We start from the raw sequence: 21,912 nt of genomic DNA on the forward strand, positions 1-21,912 counted from the left end.
AGGTAATAGCTCTTCTTTTGATTCTCTAATTTCCTTAACTTTCCTTTTCCTATTTTTAATCTTTTTGCTCTACTTTTTTCAGTCTTTCTGTTCTACTTTCCAGATGATTTCTATAACTTTATCTTCTAAACCTACTCCATAATTTTTAATTTTTGCTGTTTTTGAATTACAAGTGTTCTTGTTCTTTCAGTGTTCCTTTCATATTGCATTCTGTTCTTGTTTCATGAATGCAAGCCTTTCCAATGTCTCTACAGATGTTTCAGCTGTGTTTTGAAGTCTTTTTCAGCTCCTGACATTGTCCGTACTGCCTTGAGTTAATTGTTCTGTTTGTTTTGGACCCTTTATCTCAAGCAAGGATCCTTTCATTTAAGAGGAAGGCCCTAGAATTTATGTATATGAATTTTACCACTGAGAGACCTGGTTGGCCCTGGCCAGATTGTTTCTTGGGGAGTCACAGGTGTAATTCTTACCTCGTGAACTAGTCCATTTTCCCTAGAGAAATCATTTTTTCCTTCTGGAAGATTTAGGTCTGGCTGTCTGGATCCCAGGGGCTGTTAGGAGAAAAGTGCTAAGATGATAGGACAGTTGCCTGGTTTTGTTGGGCATAAGAGGAGAATATCTAAGGTGGTCCTTGTGCCTTACACATGCTGTCTACCAGCAACTCCCAGCACCCCGCCTTCCGAGGCACCTGATCTTGGAGGCCTAAACTTCTTGGGAGTTCTGCAGCGTGAGCTGTCGTGTGCCCATCTCTGCGGGCATATGTGTCACCTTTCTTTGGTCTACTGAGTCAGTTACCCTCATGTCCTCCTGTTTCCCAGCTTCCAAAATTTTGTTGACTTCAGTGATCTTCTGATGCCCAGAGTGATCTCCTGTCATCTCTGTCCTCTTCTCTCTGCATCCTTGTCCTTGTGCATTTATGCCTTTGACGCCTTTTTAGTGAGTTACCAGAAGAAACAGTAACATCTACATAAGTTGGAAATTTATTTTAACTCATTTATTTGTCTATTATCTATCTCCCCCACGTGATTATTAATTCCAAGAGGCCGGGGACCTAGCCTTGTCAACTACAGTATTCCTACTGTCTCAAGCCCTCCCTGGAGTGTCATGGGTGTTAAATAAATACTTATTGAGTGAAAGTATGACATGTAATATAGATCTATTTGTACAATGCTTACAGCCCAATAAATGATAAACTATCTTAAGCATAATTATTTCAGTACTGAGGATTAAGTATTGAAACCAGACTTTATGCTGCTGCTGCTGCCAAGTCGCTTCAGTCGTATCCAACTCTGTGCAACCCCATAGATGGCAGCCCACCAGGCTCCCCCGTCCCTGGGATTCTCCAGGCAAGAACACTGGAGTGGGTTGCCATTTCCTTCTCCAATGCATGAAAGTGAAAAGTGAAAGTGAAGTCGCTCAGTCATGTCCGACTCTTCGCGACCCCATGGACTGCAAGCCTACCAGGCTCCTCCGTCCATGGGATTTTCCAGGCAAGAGTACTGGAGTGGGGTGCCAGTGCCTTCTCTGAGACTTTATGCTACTCATAGCCATTGATTTTCAATGGGAACAAATCTGTCTCTTAAATTAAAATCTTTCATGAGAAGCATCTGAAATATCTTACCTCCCCTAGAAAAGCTCAAACTTTTCCTGATTGTGATCTTTCCACCATGACTCTCTCTACTAATAGAACATCACCTGTTTCTGTTAAAGCACAATGTCTGTTAAAGTAAGGTCTCTTAAAAGGGAAGAGACTACCTTGAAGATCTCATTGCCAGGTGGAAGCATTCTTGGAACTAGAGCATAGTTTTTCTCATTCATAATGTGACCTTCTGCCTGTTATCCGCCATCCCTCAGTTTCCATTGTCTTCTCTGGAAAGTCGGCTGGGGAGAACAGATTGATTAAATGATCCCTGAAGCTTTTTCAGGCTCTAAAATGACAGATTCTGCAGTTCTGCTAATTATAAAGTGGCAGTAAACAATTAATGACCATCTTTAGGACCCAGGTCTTATGATAATGATATCCCTGTGAAATTGCCCAGTCTTTTCAAGTGACAAATTGGTCAGTTCACTAGATAACTAGGTATTTAAGTGGTGGCTTCTAGATATCTATATAGACATCCCAGTTGTAAACCTCTGCATAAATGTATTGTCACGATAAAAACCACAGAATTAAATAAGTACAAACAAACTAATTAATAGGATTCACTGTAGTAGAGAAACCAGTCTTCCACTTGTGAAGATTCTGGCTGAAGAAGGTATTGCTTTTTCCAGTCTTCAAACAATACTTGACTTCCCATCAGTGCTGGCAATCTCTCTGAGCGTTTAGGCCAAAACAAGAGGGTCCTGTGGTAGGTCTTGAGTGGCAGATGGATGAACAGTGGTGGGCAGCTGGGATGAGAAGGACAGGTGCACTGAGTGCCCAGAATTGGAAAAAGCCAATCCTCTGTGAAGACACAACAGCTCTGGTTCTGGAAAAACCCAATGGCATACAGTTGTTGTGGAGGCCCTAGACCCTGCTGTGTTTGGGACACGTTGTTTATGACATTGTACAAAGGCCTCAACATTTGTGTCTTGCTGTGTGTTGTTTTGGTGTTAAGCGAGGGATTATCTGTTTTAAATCACAGATCTATTAAGCTACCCCTGTGTATCAATGACATTGATATAAAGACTAATGGTTGTTGATATAATTTGAATGATAAAGACCAAAACCATAGGGGCTCTAGTATTAGCTTCAGTATCAACTTTGTTGAGTGACCTTGGCCATTGCTATATTCCTTTTGGCCCCTGGTTCCTTAAGTGATAAAGTGGCAAGGGGGACAGATTGGATGATATCTAAATCATATTCCTGGTTCAATGTTCTGGAATCCTGAGATAGTTGGGTAGTAAATAAATGAGGAAAACAAATTTCTGTGCTCCTGATACCTTCCAGTCGTCTGAAAATAATATTCTTGGAGAAGGACCTAAGAAATGGCAACACCATCTTTAAAACTCCATCAGAACCAGCTCCACTGGGTGTCTAAACAACAGCAACATCTGCTTTTCAATAAAACATTGGCATTGCCCTCTACCAGTTCTCTTGAGGGCCTGACTTAGGAATGAGAAGCTCTATACCCACCCTATGGGGCACCTGGTAAGACTGTTCATTTTATGGTCCCTTCTTGAAGCACAGCTGTCTGTTTAGGGAAACTTAATGCTTATCTTATATCTTTGAAGGAGGAAAGAAAAACTAGGTTGTTTCTCTTGAGTCTGCAGCTCCTGTAGCATTTAATTTTTTGTTTGTTTGTTTGGGCCAAACAGCTTGTGGGATCTTAGTTCCCTGCAGGATTTTCACTGCAGTTTTCCTGCAGTGGAAAACTCAGAGTCTTAACCATTGGACTGCTAGGGAATTCCCTATAGCATTTAATTTAAAATGAAGAGATCTTGGTTTGGCTTTTTATACAAATTCTCACCTGACTCTGCCCTCCGAACATCCACACAAAACAAAGCCACCAGTTCTGTGAGCCAGCTGGGGAAAGCCCAAGTGAAGACAGATGCTTTTCAGGGAGCTGAGCAGGTGATGTCTACTTCAGTTATGGAGAATCTTCATGCTGCTCAGAGCAGTGACTGCATGGAATAGCCACAGGAACAACCTGCACGTTTACGGTAGAAGCAGGAGAGAAGAGAGGAGCTTTTTGACTTGCATGCATTTCTCCTGAACCTGTTCTAAAAAGGAGAGCCAGGATTCAGAGAGGCTATGTGGTCCTGGTATATTACCACCTCCTCCCAAACTCTCATTAGTCCTTGAGATACTGTAGCAAATTAATTGAAATTGAAGTCACCTAAAATTTTTACTTCCTTCAGCAATTCTTCACCTTCATGCAAAGTGTTGCTTAAAATATTAACACTGCCTTACGGCTCCTAGCTGCTGTGTGCATCTAAATGACGGAGGGTGATGGCTTAATAAATGATAGAGACACTGTTTGCATCTGTGCTGCCCTGTCTTTTATTATTCTCTTTTTGGCATCTGTAGCCCTGGTTACAAGCATAGTGCCCTATGCACAGAGATGCTCATTGTTTGTTGGATGAGTGAATGAATAAGGAGGTTAGCTTAATTTTTTTTCCAGGAAGGTAAAAAATTTATTTCAAAAGCATCTGGCATACATCATCTTAGTGGGCATTCATCATTCTTCCCAGTACCCAGCATAGAACAGATGCTCAGAAAGTATTAGATGGATGGAGGGATGAAAGTGAAAAGTGAAAGTGAAAGTCGCTCAGTTGTGTCCGACTCTTTGCAACCCCTTGGGCTATACAATCCATGGAATTTTCCAGGCCAGAATACTGGAGTGTATAGCCTTTCCCTTCTCCAGGGGATCTTCCCAACCCAGGGATCAAACCCAGGTCTCCCTCATTGCAGGCAGATTCTTTACCAGCTGAGCCACAAGGGGATGGGTGGATGGATAATATGGACAGCATATGATCCCATAGCAACCCTGGGAGATGGGTAGGAGAGGTACTATTATTGTTAGAACTATTTTCCAGATGAGTACTATGGAACCCTGGGCTTCCCTGGTAGCTCAGCTGGTAAAGAATCCACCTACAATGCATGAGACCCTGGTTCAATTCCTGGGTCGGAAGATCCCCTGGAGAAGGGATAGGCTACCCATTCCAATATTCATGGGCTTCTCTGGGGGCTCAGATGGTAAAGAATCTGCCTGCAAGGTGGGAGACCTGAGTTTGAGCCCTAGGTTGTGAAGATCCCCTGGAGGAGGGCATGGCAACCCACTCCAGTATTCTTGCCTGGAGAATTCCTTGAACAGAGGAGTCTGGCGGGCTACAGTCCATGGGGTTGCGGAGTCACACACAGCAGGACTATGAGACCCTGAATGAGAAGCCAGTGGACTTTCTCCGGGGGTGGATATTGTGTGTTTAGTGTCAGGTCCAGAGTTTCTTCTGCCATGAGAAAGAGTGTGGAGTTGGGCTGAAGAACATAAGTCAAGCTTGCATGTCAGAGAACCTTGGGTTTTGAACCCTGCCTCTTGCCCTTTCCTAGCTGTCTCATCTTTGTCAAGCCCCTTACACTCTGTACCTCTGCTTCCTCTCTGTGAAGTACGTGTCTGTCCTTGCGGAGAAGAGTAATGATAGACCCACAGCATAAGGCTTTACATGAGGATTGAACGAAACAATGTGTGTGTATCTTCGGCAGTGTACTTGACACGCAGTCAGCCTTGGTGGTGGTTGCTGGTGTTGCTGTTGTGCTCACTTTTGTATGGGCGCCTCTTCAGGGACGAAGGTCCAGGAAAGGTAGTCCTAAGGATGTGCTTTCGGATTGCATTTGGGGAAGTGTCAACAGTGCAGTATCCCTAGCCCAGGACCGTAAGAAAGAAACAGACTAAGGAAGCCAAGCCTTCATTTGCTCAGTCACCCTTCCATGCAAGTCTAAAACATGTGGGAGAAAGGAGAGCATTGGGATAAGCCAGGAAGGGGAAGAGATGAGATTAGTTGGCCCCTTTCCTGTGCAGAATCTAGTCTGCGCTGAGCAGCGGGCAGATCCTCTACCCTCACACCCTCGCTGACTGTTCTATCAGTGTTACAAGGCAGCTGTTGCACACACTTTCTTGTTGTTGTTTAATCATTCAATCATGTCCGACTCTTTGCGACTCCATAGACTGTGGCCAGTCAGGCTCCTTTGTCCATGGAACTCTCCAGGCAAGAATCCTGGAGTGAGTTGCCATTTCCTTTGCCAGGGGATCTTCCTGACCCAAGGATCGAACGCACACCTCCTGCATTGGCAGGCAGATTCTTTACCACTACTGAGCCACCAGGGAAGCCCCATTACAAGGCAGCCTTTCGTTTAAATATGAAGAAATAAACAATGTGAGGAAAATGACTTGTCCAAATGAGAAAGGCCCTCCTTAAATAAGCTAATAGCATCATAGGAGACTGGCTTAGGGGGAGGGGCTTGAGGGATCACACTCTGGGCTGTAACGGCTTGTTCAATATTGTGCCCTCAGCTTTTAGAGCTTTTCACACATGATGAGCACCCAACAAATGTCTGATGAAGGAAGGAGTTCATCTAGTCCAACCTCTCTGTCCCACATATAAAGAATCCAATGTCACATAGCTGGTAATAGGTTCTTAGCTTGAAATACAATGGAAGTACTTAGAATCTTCCATAAGGACCCCAGTCAATCAGTATTGCTTACCACTGTCAGGACAAAGAGATGATCTCATGTGGGGTTCTGGGCACTGAAATTTAATGAAAAAGAAGGTGATTCACCTGCCCTGACCCTCCAAAATGGAAATGAAATGTGAACACTTAAAATGAATGCCAGGAAAGGGATGACCAAGTTGAGTCTGAACCAAAGGAAGATTATTCCGATTGGGACAAAGAAGAGTTTGTCTATGTAGATAAGTATTCTGAAAGAGCAAGGAAGATACTCTTTTTGGTATGGTAGGCCATGGTAGAAAATTCATCTTTTGTAAGGCTGTGAAACACTGTCAAGTAATCAGAGATATTTTTCATACTGCACGTAATACACTAAAAATGCTCTATGAATATCATTAGACTGGCTAGTACTTTGAGTTGATTTTTCAGCTTGTGGTATTGGTTTATATTGGGTGATTCTTACACTGACAACTCATAAGTAATATTTCTGCAGGACTTCACAGTTTGTAAAACATTTTCATGTACCTTAAATTATGTAATGTTTTCAACAATTTTATGATAGAGCCTTTGATATCCACTGCAGGGGATAATTGAGGCACAGAAAGGTCACATGTCCTCCAACCCAAGTTCCTCTCACTTCAGCAGGCTGCTTTTGTTGTAGACGATGCTTGTTCCAATATCAGCAGGACAGGTATCAAGCCAGTGAGTCAGAGCTAGGTGTGTAGCTAGTACACCTCAACCTTGAATGTGAACACAAATCTCCTGGGATGTTAAAATGCGCATCCCAGTTCTGGGTCTAGAGTGAGACCTGAGAGTCCAGCCTTTCTAACAAGCTCCCAAATAATGCTGATGCTGCTGGTCCATGGAGCTAGAACTCTTTTTGTTGTTGTTGTTTGTGAATCAGTTACTCTTTCACCTACAGAATTTCCAGACTGAGATAAGGCCTACTCAGAGCTTTCTGCAGCTGATTCATGTCCAGAGAGGGCCTGATGCCGACCCCTGTTTCTCTCTCCCTGCTGAGAAAGGATGAAATGGCCACAGCAAGGGACAGGCATGATTGCCTAGGAGTCAAAACATTGTCCAGGGACTCTTTAGAAATTTCTGCCCAAGTATCAGTCAGGCTGGAATTCTGGTTCCAAAATATCTATTTCACCTGGAGGGCAAGACAAGAATGCTAAAATCCTGGACTGAAGAGCCTGAGCAGAATTCTGTGTGTGAGTCCAAAGTGATGACGTGTTATGTTTTCTTTTAAAGCAACTTAAAAAGAGTCAACAAGATGCCCATTCTTAGGGGACATCTTATTAAAACCAGGCAGAAGCAACAGCCAGCCTGGGGAGGTTTGCAGTGTCCAGGATGTGGACAGGGTTTGAGGGGAGCACTGAGGTAAGAAGACAGCCCAGGATGGTGGTTCTCAACCTGGCTAGCTATTGAAACCACTCATGTGCACCAGAAAGTATGAATGCTCTGACTCCACTATAGGGATTTTCAATTACTTGGTCTGGGATGGGGTCTAGCATTGGGATTTTCTTTTTTTTTTTAAGGCTGCAAAGGGGTTGAATGTGCACCCAAGACTGAGAACTGCTAGGAGAAGGCAATGGCAACTCACTCCAGTACTCCTGCCTGGAAAATCCCATGGATGGAGGAGGCTGGTAGGCTGCAGTCCATAGGGTCACTGAGAGTTGGACACGACTCAGTGACTTCACTTTCACTTTTCACTTTCATGCACTGGAGAAGGAAATGGCAACCCACTCCAGTGTTCTTGCCTGGAGAATCCCAGGGACAGGGGAGCCTGGTGGGCTGACGTCTATAGGGTCGCACAGAGTTGGACACAACTGAAGCAACTTAGCAGCAGAGGAACACACACTGGATAGCTTGTATGTGGTGAAGGGGGAGCCTAGAAGCAGACAAGCAAAGGGGCCTGTGGATCTGAGGGGGCTATCCGAGGTCAGCCCGGCTACCCCTGATCACCCTGCAGCTTGTTCTCGTCGCTGCCCGGATCTTAAGGCTCTAGACAGCCCTCCCCATCTCATGTCCAATAAGAAATAAATGCTGTTCAATTCCTGTCCTTAAACTAGAACAGTCCTGGGCCTGAATTATGCCAGGAACCTCGTGCTTGCAGTGTCTTTGGAAGTCTTTTATTGCAGGACTGATTTATAATACCCAAGTAGATGAGTTGAGGGCAATTACGTAAATGCTGTTTCTCTGGGGTAGAGAAGAACGGTCTGGTTTAAATGAAAAATGCAGTGCCAAGTCAAAAATTCAAATCGTTATGTGGAATTACAGACCACAGTAAATCAATTTTACAAACACAGTACCGATCTCACTGTGTTCCAATACCCGCAGGGTCCAGTTGTGACAGTTTAGAATTGGAGAAGAGGCTGAAGGTGAAGAGAAAGTGGGAACTGGGACGTGTGAAGCCTCAATAGCTTGTCTTGAATCACATGGTGATTCAATCAGATAGAATTAAGAAACCAGGAGAGCCTAAACCATCTAATTTCTCTTAATTAACCCCCCTCCCCCAATAATCTAATTAGCAGTGTAAACTCAAATTGTGGTGTTTTTTTTTTAATGGTCTTTTATGTGTATTGTTACACTTGACATTTGGATTGAATGCTTTAATGAAAACAAGGACCAATTCCTTCATCAGTAAATTGCCCTGCTGGCCAAAATGCTGAGAATCTCCAGTTCTCATTCTTCTATCAAGAAACTAAGTTAAGAATTAGTCAGGACTGCATAATACATTTCTAATCATTTATAACCCTTCTCCTAACACTAGAAAGAAAAGAAAAAAGATTGCTGCATTAATCAAGGCCAAGTTCAGAGTTTCATGCTCTGAAGTCCTGACACCCGTCCTGCATTTGGCTGGTGCTGAGTTGAGACCCTGATGGGAGGAGGATTTCGGCATTTTCTAATGCTGCCAGTCCTTGCCTGATCAGTGCTGTTGCATTTAAGAGCCATCTTGCCCTCTTATCTGGGAGACTTTCGAGCTCCAGTTGCAGTGAAGGCTTTGCCTATAGTTCAAGACAAGAACTAGTAGACAAGCTATCTTTCGTAAGCCCCCTTTAAGCAACTCACCTCCTTCTCCTCTGGACAAGAGCTGTGGTGTCAAGATATAAAAGGATACCCTGGTGATTTGTTCAGTGACTCTGGTGGTGGCCTTGGGATTGATGCTCTGTCATGAAACTCTGGCTGTTTGCAGTTCCAAACTTGGATGGCTTTGCTGGTAGCCACACCCTGTCAACAGCCAGGGAGTGTTAAACACAGGATTGGTGGTGCTTTCAGTAAACCTAAGAGGCACTTCCTGGATAGACATGTGAGTTGAGGTAACAGTGATTATAATTTGAGAGTTATCTTTTAAGAAAGGGGTAGGAGGGAAGTTTTGTCAAAAATCTGAGTTTCTTCACTCTCTTCCTTAAACACAGTGATTGGAGCATTTTTATGGACACACTGAAAAATGAAAAAGATGTATCTGCTTCAGTCCACCGCTGGCCACTTGCTTGACTCAGTTATTTTCTTTACTTGGTGTCATAATGAAAATGATTAAAATTCTGCAGCTCTGTCTTAAACTCTTCACTCTCCACAAGGGTAGAAATTCCACAGACAAACTTAAGGGCCAAGAAACCTAAAGGTTAAGTACGTATAGATATAACTATGGATATGAAAAAGAGCATACTTCAGGAAAGTAGAAGTGAGCCCCCCGTATATAGGAACCTTAGAAATGGCTGGATTGATCCCACAGTCCCTTGAATTGGCTGAAACATCTGCTTCAGTGGCATCAAGTTACTTCCATAGTTGATGTCACTGGTTCTGATAGGGTGGAATGAGAGGATTGGGGCATTTCCTTTCGGGACAGCTTGATCTGAAGTTCAACTTGTAAGATTCTACTGATTTCTATAAAATGTATATATTGGCTTGTCTGACTTATCATAAATAATGACAGTGTAAAGACAAACAGCAGTTATCTAAAATAGATTTTCCCCTGGATGACACCCAGTTTTGCCATTATAGAAACTGACAAAAGAGGACAAATGAAATGTACCCAAGATTAATGCAGCAATAAAAGTCTGCCAGAAACATTCTAATTTACTTCTTAAAAGCCCAAATGTTTAAGTGATAACGTGAAGGCAGAAGCATACATCTTTGCTCTGCTCCAAGACTGGTCATCTGTGGAGTAATAAGGGCAGACGCCAGTGGCAACTCACATCATGGAAAAAGCTCTCCCTGCATCAGAATGTATTCACCTCCATACGATCTGAAAATGAGACTGAATGGGCAAAAAGAGATTCAACAGTGCGTATCTGTCAACCTTGGTATGTTCTTTGCGGCTTTGTCTTCTTCTGGAGTCTCCATTTGTTTGGTTTTATTGCATAGGCTAGTATTTACCTTCTCTTCGGAGAGTGTGTGGCTTCCTCCTTGGCTTGTGGGAAACACCCAGTCCACCCACCACATCTTTGCTTTGTAGCATGCTCTTTCTTCTTCTCCCAGAATGAGGTGGAGTCTGAAGCGGTTTGGGGGAATCATCTTCTGGTGTCCAGATGTTATGAGCACTGGTTTTCCAAACTTTTAGACAAGAAGCAGAGTGCAAGCATGCAGAGTTGAGACATATAACCTTTCAGATTTGCTTTTAATCTATTCCCTGAAGCAATGAGGCAGAGCATGTTAATTTTAACCTTAGTAATTAATACCCCCTCCCCCTGCCCCCAACACAAACCTGTTCTTGGCCATAAATGTGACTGGTGTTGTCTTTTTTGCATGATGTCACTGATTAAATACTCTAGTTTTTTGTTTTTCTTTTTTTAATGTATTCTTGCAGTACTATTAATCTTTTTTTTCCCCAAAGATTCCCACCACAGGGCCTCAGATTACTGGTTGTGGCACCACAAAACCAACTAAAGAAGAGGAACCCAGGGTCTAATGTTTCGCCACTGAGCTTTGCTAAAATGTTTGCCTTTAAAAAAAAAATCAAATGCCTAGAATTATGCATACAAGTGGTGTTAACAGAACTCCACTCTTTGAAAATGCAAAGCCTTTAGTAACAGTTCCTTAGATACTCTGAAATCAGTGTTCTCAGGAAAAACGCTTGGTATGGTGCCCAAAAGATGCCTGTTAAGCAAACCTAAACTAAGGGAATAAACAGAAACATTCCCTGCCAATAACTTTGAAACAATAGTGATAGCTATTTTATAACTGGCAATGGCTTGAACTTTTTCTTTTCTAAACTTGACAACTATCAGACCATCTCCTGCAGCGAAACTCTCAAATTGGTGTGTTCAGCCAAAGTTCTGATGCTTCTGAATTTCTTTTGGGAGTAGATCTAGACAATGTAGTTAAAATACACCATTAGCAATGCGTGAGTAGAATTTTCCGCATGTATCTTCATAGCCTGTTGACACACACAATATGTATCCCCAGAGTAAGGAAATGGCTTGGATCTTTTTTGATTCTGGAAAGAAACTCTTAAGTTAAATATTTTAAAATAATATGCAAATATTTGATTTCTTCATTCTGCTTTTTGAAGTCCCTAAATAAGAATGAACTGCTTTTTGTAAAGTTTAGTAGCAGTTGGATTGAGTTCTATCACGTGAGCATCTAGAATTTGAAGTATTAACAAAGCATTAAATTTTCCTGCAAGAAGCCAGCTTGAATTAGAAATGGAGACTGAGACTTCCCTGGTGGTCCATTGGTTAAGACTTTGCCTTCCAGTGCAAGGGGTGTGGGTTCAATCCCTGGTCGGGGACCTAAGATCCCACATGCCTCACAGCCAAAAAACCAAAACGAAATAAAAACAATATTGTAACAAATTCAATAAAGACTTTAAAAATGGTCCATATTAAAAAATAATCTTCAAGAAATGGAAAGACTGGCTTAGGAAGAAGAGTGAAATTGCAAATCATGTCCATGTGGCTGAACTCATAAGGGCCTGATGAGGCTGCAGAGTCCAACCTTGGATTGAGAAAACAGGTTTCTGGGTTTGATGAAAAGGAATGACATTAGAAGTATGGGTGCACTTAATGGCTCTATTCAAAAGGAAGTCAGTTTCAGCAGCAGTCTTGATTCTAGACTCCAGGATAAAACGCTGAGCCTGGAAATAGGTGGATGCGCACAGTGGGAACAGTGAGAAGTGGTGGTGGACTGAATTTGAGGAGTAGTGTTAACTGTGAAAGGAATCAGAGGACTTAAAGCACACGAGTTCCTGAGGCCAATTAGGTGCCCATGGAACTCAGCAAACACAGCAGAGAACAGCAGTCGTCTCTGTCATTGAGTTCAGCCCTCAGTGTTTAACAGAAAACTGGGATCCCCGTAAAATAACTGTACTTCAAACAGATGATGAAAAAAAAAATGACAAAAAGAGCTGTGAATTCAGCAAATATAAAATAATTTGTATTCGATTAATGTTAATACCTTCTGCATACATATCAAAACCATTTGTCACACAGCATTTCATCTACTAAGCAGGCTTGGTGCACATAGGAATTCCCAGGTCCTTCCACAACCCAGGGGCCCACAGCTCACAGTTTTAGGGATTATTGGATTATATTGCCGTTTGGGGCCTTCCAGCTCTGAAATGTTATTAACCTATGCTCATAATAATTTTAAAGCATTACTTGCATTAGGTGTATAAATTTAAGGAGAACAGAGAAGAATGCAATGTATCTTTGAACGACCTCCATTACTGTTTATTAGGATAAAGTTTCAGTGTTAAAAATTAAGCTTCAGTCGTCTGGACTGTTTGTTTATGGGGATCACTGCTCTCCTTGGCAGTGAGGTGCAGTTCTTAACCTGACAGAGAACTGAGGAGAGAGCTGGACCCATACCCCAAACCTTCCTCTTTGCACAGCCCCATTACTTGTCACATTAGAAGGCAAAAGAGGTGGTTATACCTGTTTTTTAAGAGTCTAACTATCCTGAAAAGTCTTTTCCTGCCTCTTATTTCAATAACTAAAAATCAAGGCAAAGTCAATTTTGGTCAAAGGAAAGGGGGAAGAAATCTGATTTCCAAGCTTTCAAGAAAATACTTAAAAAGAACAGAACGCAGCGCCAGGTATCGTATTTTCCCCCTCAAAAAGTGTTGAAAGGAGTCTCATGAAAGATGCTTAGAGATGAAAAAGACATCATAAGGTTAGGGGAGGTCGCAGACGGCAGCTGGCCCCGAGTGGTATGACAGAGTTTATTACCAGATTATAAGACCCTCTGTACTCACATCATACTGCTGCATAGCTGGAGCAAGATTATTTTTAGCTGCTTTTCCCATAGACTTGCTCAGTATTTGTTATTTATTTTTAGTTCACTTGAATTTATAAATGTTCCAAATACTACAGTACCCTATTGCCGTATGTACTCATATATATGTAGGTACATATATAAGTGTGCTGTGCTTAGTTGCTCAGTCGTGTCCGAACCTTTGTGACCCCACGGACCGTAGCCTGCCAGGCTCCTCCATCCATGGGGATTCTCCAGGCAAGAATACTGGAGTGGGTTGCCATGCCCTCCTCCAGGGGAATCTTCCCAACCCAGGGACTGAACCCAGGTCTCCATCATTGCAGGCAGATATCTGCGCCACCAGGGAAGCCCATGAATACTGGACTGGGTAGCCTATCCCTCCTCCAGGGGATCTTCCCCACCTAGAAATCGAACCGGGGTCTCCTGCATTGCAGGTGGATTCTTCACCAGCTGAGCCACCAAGGAAGCCCTACATATAAGTGTACATACCTGAAATTTCTTGTAGCATTTCCTAAAAATAGAAGGGATATAGACGCTATACTCTACATACTATGAAGTCTTAGCTTCAGTTTTTCAAGAGCAAGGGTTACAGTGTTGCTCCCCTGGGCGATTATTAGAATGAATCCCCTCCCCCTGAAATATGCTGTCCCCCCAACCCTCATTATTATGAAGTTACAAATTCAGGACCTCAATTCTGCTGGAACTTGCCAACTTCTAATCTACAGTGAGGGTTTTTTTCAAGATGTGCTTACTTCTGCAGCATTTGAATATTACTCTGGGGCAGCTTAAGTCTGAATGGAGCGTGTTCTGTTGTCTGCCACGCAGCAGTCAGCTGCTGAGAACATTCAGAAGGCCCGCCTCTAGCTAGAGTTATTCTGGGGAGACTAACACAGTGTGAAAAGCTTCTCAGAAGCCTGCCTTCCCTGCCCTCCCCTCTCTACTTGTAGGAAAAGGACTTTTATTCATTTATTTTCACCTGAATATCCATTCTTCCTCTATGTAACACCACTTCAGATGAACACTTTTGGTCGAAAAGAAAATGGACCGACGGGACAGCCATGCACCATCTGCCCTTGACCACCTCATGCATCCACTGTTGTGCAGTCTGTGGTCTTACACTCTCTCTGTCCACTGCATTTATTCTTCCCTCTGCTAATTTATGGCAAACAAAGTACCCCAGCACATGAAGTAACACCAAATTTGGCTTTGTGGTCACTATTAGCTCCACCGAAAGATCTGTCTTCACCCCAAAGTGCCCCCGTGGGCAGGTCACCTGTCACCTGCTCCAGCCTCCTTCCCAAAGGCCTCAGTCCCCTTTGGAGAAATGAAGCATTTGCCACGCACAGGTTGGCTTTCATGTGAGTGTGTGTCACCCCTGACTCTGAATCCTTGGCCCTCTCTGCAAAGCAAAAGCTTAGTGGGAGACATTTTGCTTGTTGCTACAGCAGGTTCACTCCTAAGGGGACATTTCTGACTTTGGTGCCAGCTGTAGAAGTCTTTCTGATACAGACCCAGTGAGGCCTTAGGTAGAGAGTCCCTGGGAAAAAGCCCTGGTACCTCAGGTATAACTGATTTTTATTAGAGTGAAAGTCACTCAGTCGTTTCTGACTCTTTGAGAACCCATGAACTATACAGTCCATGAAATTCTTCAGGCCAGAATACTGGAGAATTCCTTCTCCAGGGGATCTTCCCAACCAAGGGATCGAACCCAGGTCTCCTGCATTGTGGGCAGATTCTTTACCAGCTGAGCCACAAGGGAAGCCCAAGAGGCAGAGACCAAATTCATGCCATATCCCCTGTGACCTCAGTCAAGCCAGGGGCATATGAAGAAATGGGTCTAGGTTTTTATGAATGAATCCCTAAAAGTCCCAGCAAGTTAGGTAAACATCTAGTGATCTGCAAGGATGCTCATCAGTGGGGAGCTAACATGAATTTTAAGAAAACTTTTGATGGAAAGAAGCAAATTGGCTTCATCTAATACTGGAATTCAACTGCTACCTGTGTGTGGTATTGTTCTCTGCATCCAAGGATGGGGACTTTCTTAGCAGTGTTATCGCACTCATGGTGATGGATTCGTTATTGCCGGTAACCAGGTAGGGTGCCAAGGGTTCCATCAGCTCTGGGTGTGTGTCTCTCTGGGAAAGGCCTGCTTTTATGGTTTGGGGCTCACTCTAATCCTGGCTGTGAAGAGGAGCCCCGCTTTCCACTCTGGGCCCACCTGGCTAGCTCCATTCAGAGCACCCACCAGATATTCTGAAATGGTTGCAGAGGTACCAGGAAGCAAAGACGTCTAAGCTGGAAAGTCCCATCAACTTGGGGCAGCCCTGAACAAGTCCGCTCAGTTTTGTATAAATACTTAGACAGGCATGAAATGAGTTTTCTGGATGTCTGGCTTTTCTTCCTGTTGGCTTCTCTCTTCATTTTTGCTGCTGCTTCCTTTTTATTTTATTTTTTCTTATTCTGCCTTTTTAATTTTTTTTCCTTTTTCTCTTGCTAATTCGGATCCAACCAGGTAGCAATGCATTTTGCAGGGAGCCTTTTTAAAGAGCTTCTTCCTTAGTCTATTCAGTGGAAATGCAAGCTGTTTCAGCCTGTTAGAATCCAAAAAATAAAAAATGTTCCCTTTGCATATTTTGAAGTTAGATGATAATCCCTTGCCTTTGATAGAATCTACCCAAATTAGAAATTTCTCAGGTTACAGACAGTAAAATTGGCAGCTCCCTTTTTTGTTAATAAAGAAGTTTCTGGCCCTTCTTTCACACACAAGGCTGCATTTTTGGCAACATGAAGCCAAACAGAAATATGGACAGCAGGGGTGTGAACTCCATTGCTCTCCGGCCTGGTTAATGCCAACTGACCATGAGGGGCCTCCGCTCACCACTACTGTCTCAAACACACTTTTTGCAAACACTCAGCCTTTTGGCTCTGGTCTTTATGTTTTTAAGTGGGGGCAAGAAAGCCTGCTGTTCACATCTTTATGTGGATGCTGCCCCACCAGAAATTCAGTTTAACAGAAAGCAGAACTTCTCACACTGGGATGTCAAGTCTGCTGGCTAAAAAACAGAGAAGGATTAATGCCAGCAAAGCAGTGCTAGTCCGGACTTGGGAGAGTAAATATCATACCTCATTGGAGGGGATAGAGCCCTACATGGAACTTAATGGCGTCCCTGAAAAATGTTTAAAAATGCATGTGGCTCGATTCCATGTTAGCACTGCAGCAGTCAAAATAAACTGGACCTGTCAGGGGCCAGCACAGAGAGAAAGTTATGAATAGACTTATTTTGTAAAGCTGTCACTTTACACGCCCAGAAAAACCAACCAAGGGTAACGTCGGCTCCCTCTGCGTTGATTTTGGTTAAATCCCTCCCTTGAATGACCTCAATTTAATTTGGCTAGTTATATGTGAGTTTTGTTGCTTTTTTCCTGGTTTTCTGGAAAAGAAATTAAAAATGGGGGCTACACAGATGTTGCCCGCTGTGCGGAAGGGCTGCACATGCTGGAGAAAACTGTTCCCGGCTTACGGAGAGCACCCCACTGGCTTCTGAATGAAAGCCTTGTTACCTGGAAGTGTTCTCATTTAAAGTCTGGCATTAACCTGCGAAGCCAAGGGAGAGAACCGGCCCTTTCACATACGGCTGCCGTGTCCCATACCCTGAGGTCCCTGTTAGTCTCAGGCCCCTTGTTGTGCCTGCACCCCTTTCAGAGGTGACAGCTCCCCTGATTCCTGGTTGGAAGGACTAGTCCACTTCTGCTAGTTCAGCCCAGCCAAGATTGCCAACGATGAGTGGTCTGCCCTCCCCTTCCAGAAAGTCTGCCCTAATGACATGGGTCACGTCCGGTTTTGTGTGGTCCCCACTCCCTGCCCCACCAAAAAAAAACTGGCCAGGACATGTTCTTTTCCATCTTGGCAGATCGCTACTTTGCCAGGCTGTCAATCCTCACCTGATTTTTGGGTCTACTGCTCCGAATCCTGATTTCTACAGTTAGAACTGAAAACAGATCCCGACCTACAGAGGTGAAGGTCATAGGTGTGGGCCTTATAGGTGTAGTCTTCTTAGAGAGCCCACCTCACCCAAAGGTACAGACAGCATCCTTTTTAACCACCCCAAAAGGAAGAGCCACCCCATGATCCCGGATGCAGCGATCAGACAGCGCCATCTCTCAGGGTTAAGAGGTACTGTGGGTTCTTCTGTGGCCCAGGCTAAAGTGGGGGGAATAACCTATTTCATTTTATTTTTTTTTTTCCAGTTCTCTCAGGCCAGGCACACCACAGCCCTTTGAAACGATCTGTGTCCCTTACCCCACCCATGAATGTGCCAAACCAGCCTCTAGGACATGGATGGATGTCTCATGAGGACTTACGAGCTAGAGGACCCCAGTGCCTCCCATCCGATCATGCCCCCCTGTCTCCACAAAGCAGTGTAGCCTCTTCAGGAAGTGGTGGGAGTGAACACTTAGAAGATCAGACCACTGCTCGTAACACATTCCAAGAAGAAGGTAGTGGTATGAAAGGTGAGTGACAAAACGAGAAACCACCGGCAACAGAGCCCCTCCCTTGATTTGGAGTCAGAAGGGTGAGGAGAGAGGTAGTCAGCCAGGAGGAAGGAGCCCGCCCCTCCCCGGGCTGATGGGAGGCCCCTCCCTTGCCGAGCTCTGGGGTTGACCATGGCGGAAAGGGCTCGGATTCCCCTTCCAGGGCTGCTTGCCAAAACCTGGGAAGAGCAGGAGAGGTCAACGCCCTCCTTTTTCCTTTTTTTTTTTTTTTCTGAATGCAGTGACTTGCAGACAATTAAATGAGTCACAGCTGGCGGCGATAGCATCTACTGTTTGCACATCCGTTCCTTGGTCTGCCCTGTCTGTACAGACGTTGATCTGCTCCAGCCTTCTACCTCACTGCTCTGGCCAGGGAATCGTCAATAATTTAGCAAAACAAACCACAGGATCTTTTTTTAAAAATCTCTCTTAGTGTAGAATCGTACTGGTGCTTCCTTTCCTCTCTCCCTTTCCCTTTGATATCCAGAGAAACTTGCAAACCCTTTTCTCTGCATCTGTAGAAGAGATGTGAAAAAAATAGCAGAGGCTTGCTGACAGTGTTTTAAGGCTGATAACGGATTTGCATACAGGTGATAAAGGCCTTTTGTGCAGCATCAATAAATGTTCCTACATTGCCCTGTAAATCTCTCCTCTTCTAAAGATACTCATCGAGAGATAGAGATTTCCGAATTATCCATGGTAGGTTCAAAGAGGATACGCACATTCTGTATTTTTAGATGCAAGTTGTTCAAGGGCTGGGAAAGGCCTCAGGGAAAGATGCTCGTCAGAGACACACTAATAACAATTTTAGATGGAGAAACAAGAGTTAGTCGTGCCCTTGGGACTACGATGCTGACAGGAGGCTCCGAGAGCGCCCTCACTGATGGTGTACACAATCCTGAGATTGTGCTGTTTCTGATCTTTCCCTTGAGAAGGATTAGTGTTGACACAGGAGGCTGGGGACTGAGCCCCCTCCCCACCACAGGAGCGTGGCACAGAGAAATGCCCACTACTCACCAAGTGCTGGTTGTAAGTGAGCCTGAGGCTGAAAATGGAGCCTGTCAACCTGGGGAAATGAACCTGAAGTGAAGCCACTTTCCTGGAGCATCCATCCCTCCCAGTTGCTCAGGCCAGCATCCTCTCATCCCAGCGCCATCCGTGATGGATGCTGTGCTGAGTGTCCAGAGTGGTTGGGACTCGTCTTGACGTTTTCCTCTCTCGGGTGATACCAGTGGGTCATTCGAAGGTGTTTAACAGGCCTCAGAAGCAATGGCCCCTTTTGGCAGGGAGGGGATGTGTGTCCTCTTTTACATCTCTTTCATAGTTTTCAGGGGAATGTGTCATAATTTCGGAGACCTCTCAAAACCTATTTTTGAGTTCTGTGCTCAAGTTGCTGGGCCCCAGGGCATGAGCAGCAGGGATGGCTCAGCCATGCTTGGACCAAGAAGGTTGGAGCCAGTGTTTCTCTGGATTTGCTTCTTTCCAAGTGAAGTTGAGTGTCTGGACAAGTGGGGTGTCTGGACGAATGGTTTCCAAGACAGTGGATGTGAGGTTCTAACTGGTAACCATGAGAAGGAGGCCCGGCCTTCCTGTTGAAGAGCTTAGTGGGTCTTGTGGGAGGTCCTTGTTCTCCAGGACACTGGGTTCACCGTCTGCTTACAGGAGCTTCATTGTCTTTTCTTTCTCTTTTCCTTTGCCTTTCTTGTCTTTGTTATCTTCCATTCTGTGTGCTTTATTCTGAAGCCCTCTGTGTACTTTAGATATTCTCTCAGGGCAGGTGAAGGTTTGCCCATTGCATGCTGACTTTTGGAGATGAGAAAGTCACTACTCATTAGTAATAGTGACGGTAGGCTTTTAAAGAGACATGAAGGAGAGAAAAATGGAATCAATGTCCTATCCCTGTTTAAGAGTGAGAGCCAAAATATTCCAAAGTTCAAGGAACATCCCACGTATCAGCTTCTTCGATTCCTTCCTTTAATACTCGTGTGGATTGTCCCCTCAGAGCTTCTTTGATCAGAAGGTGATGCAGACAAGACTTTACATCCAAGATTTTCTTTATAGGTCCAAGATGTGTGGTCAGAAATGTGCTATTTGGTGATGGGACTGAACAGAGGACGCTCTTCTGTGTGTATCCACCTTCTGCTGACTTATTGAACTGTCCCTGTCTCCAAGAATTGCATGGGATCCACAGGATAAAGTTCTTAGCAAATTAAATAGAAACACCTATTTGAAGGAACATGATAGAGGATGAAACATTCTATGTATGGAAAAAGTGTATTTGTGGTTCCGCTGATAAGTCAAGCTGTAGAAACATCCACACCTGAAAACAGCATCATCCCAGAGGGTTGGGGCCAGTGTTTGTGCCCCACGAACGCCCCTCCCCATCGCACCTGGTGCCATCTTCCCTCGAAGGCCACCCCCTGGCACTCCTGACACCAGATGCTGCTCAGAATGGCCTCCCAGGAGAGCACAGAAGCAGCCCGTACAGCCTGCCCTAAGAGTATGTCATTCAATTCCCCTGTCGCAGAGCAGACGCCAGGTTCAATTTCCAAATTAATTCGTAATTTTTCTGAAAAATGAAATCTGAAATCAAATGAAGTGCCTTTAAAGAGAGCCAGCTCTTCCCCTTGGATCCTCGTCTCTTCCTTTCTGTGACCGGGCCCTTTGGCAGGAGTGCCGGCCTTTTAAAGCCCCGTTCTGGTCCATCTCAGGATGCCATCATCTGATTGCTATTTTCCTACTCTTTAAACGCCCAGCTTACGAGAACAACGTGGAATCTGTAGTAGAATCTGGAGGAGTTCCAAATCTCCAGGGGATGCATGTCAGCCCTCACCCCACACCTTGGGAAAAGAACAAAAATTCCCGTAATTGAGCTTAATTTAGTGTGAATTCATCTTTCTTGCCAGCAGCTGTGCATACCTTGCTGAAACGCTGTGTTCATCCTAGCCTTCCTTTCCATCCAGACAGATGAGCCAGGTTTGGCTACACACTGTCCCTTAGGAATGTGCCTCTTGGGTCAGGAGTGGGAAACACAGTCAGGGCCCAGCATTCCTTCTCTTTTTATTTTTCACAAACATCCATCTCTTTTTTTGTCTTGGTGTCAGCGTTCCCTGCCAGGGATTGTCACTAAGTTCTCTCACAAGTAGATCAGCTCCTGCTCTCAGAGGATTAACATCATCTGCCCGCTTTGCTTTGTTTTTCCTTTTATAGTGAACAGCCATCCTGAAGGTTTAAGTCAGCTCCAAGGCACAGAGTGGATGTCCCTGGCAGTAGCGATCTCAGACTGATATCTCAGGCTCAGGGAATCATGGGATCAGCTACTCAACTAGAAATTAATGAAAAGAAGTGGGACTCTGAATGGGAATATAAAAAGTTCCCCTTTAACTTGCCTCACAGAGGCTACTGGTTATACATGTTTGTACTGAATACACTGATTGTGGTTTCTAAATTCAGTTCTCCTTATTCTTTGTGAAAAGTTCATTGTGACTTACTTATCTCAGGAGAAAGATTCTTGATTCTAGGTTGATACTCAATTATGTTCTTCTCTTCCTTTGTATCACATGAATCTAACGTGCTCTCTTACCCTTTCCTCACACAAAGCCTTCAGGTGGCCAAGAAGGGGGAAAAAACCACGCCTTTCCAAGAAAACAAAATGGAGAATTTCACTGGTGGAAGAAGCACATGTGCCTCTCCTGTTAGCATCACATCTTTAGAAATTTTGTGTAAACCCAGCACCTAGAGACTTCGAAGTCCAGGGCTGTTGCTGAGTGATGTGACTGTTCAATGGAAGCAGAGACAAGAAAGGCTGGTTAACAGGTTTCATTTTTGTCCTCATCAAGTCAGCTGCCTTTCTTGAGCACTTGCTGAGAGAGGCTTTGGACTAGTTATTGGGGAGACAGAGGTGAAGGAGATGGTTGCTGCCTCAAGGGACTCGCTATAATGTGAGGGGTCCAATGCATGTGCACAGCCGTGAAAATATTTTGTCTCGGAGGCTCGCCGTGGATTGAGGCAGG

At 44.3% G+C, this 21,912-nt stretch overlaps 1 protein-coding gene across 2 annotated transcripts in view; it reads left to right on the forward strand.

The window, feature by feature from the left end:
- The window catches only part of SAMD4A (sterile alpha motif domain containing 4A), a 227,247-nt gene that overhangs the window by 153,938 nt on the left and 51,397 nt on the right, over positions 1 to 21,912 (forward strand). Inside the window, exon 4 of one of the 2 annotated variants that reach the window (XM_052647150.1) lies at positions 17,615 to 17,878. The exons of the other annotated variant lie outside the window; for it this stretch is intronic. Within the exon in view, the coding sequence (XP_052503110.1) occupies positions 17,615 to 17,878 (264 nt within the window). The remainder of the gene's footprint in view (positions 1 to 17,614; positions 17,879 to 21,912) is intronic. 2 annotated transcript variants of the gene reach the window in all.

Source organism: Budorcas taxicolor, chromosome 10 (genome assembly GCF_023091745.1).
Source record: "Budorcas taxicolor isolate Tak-1 chromosome 10, Takin1.1, whole genome shotgun sequence".
NCBI lineage: Eukaryota > Metazoa > Chordata > Mammalia > Artiodactyla > Bovidae > Budorcas > Budorcas taxicolor.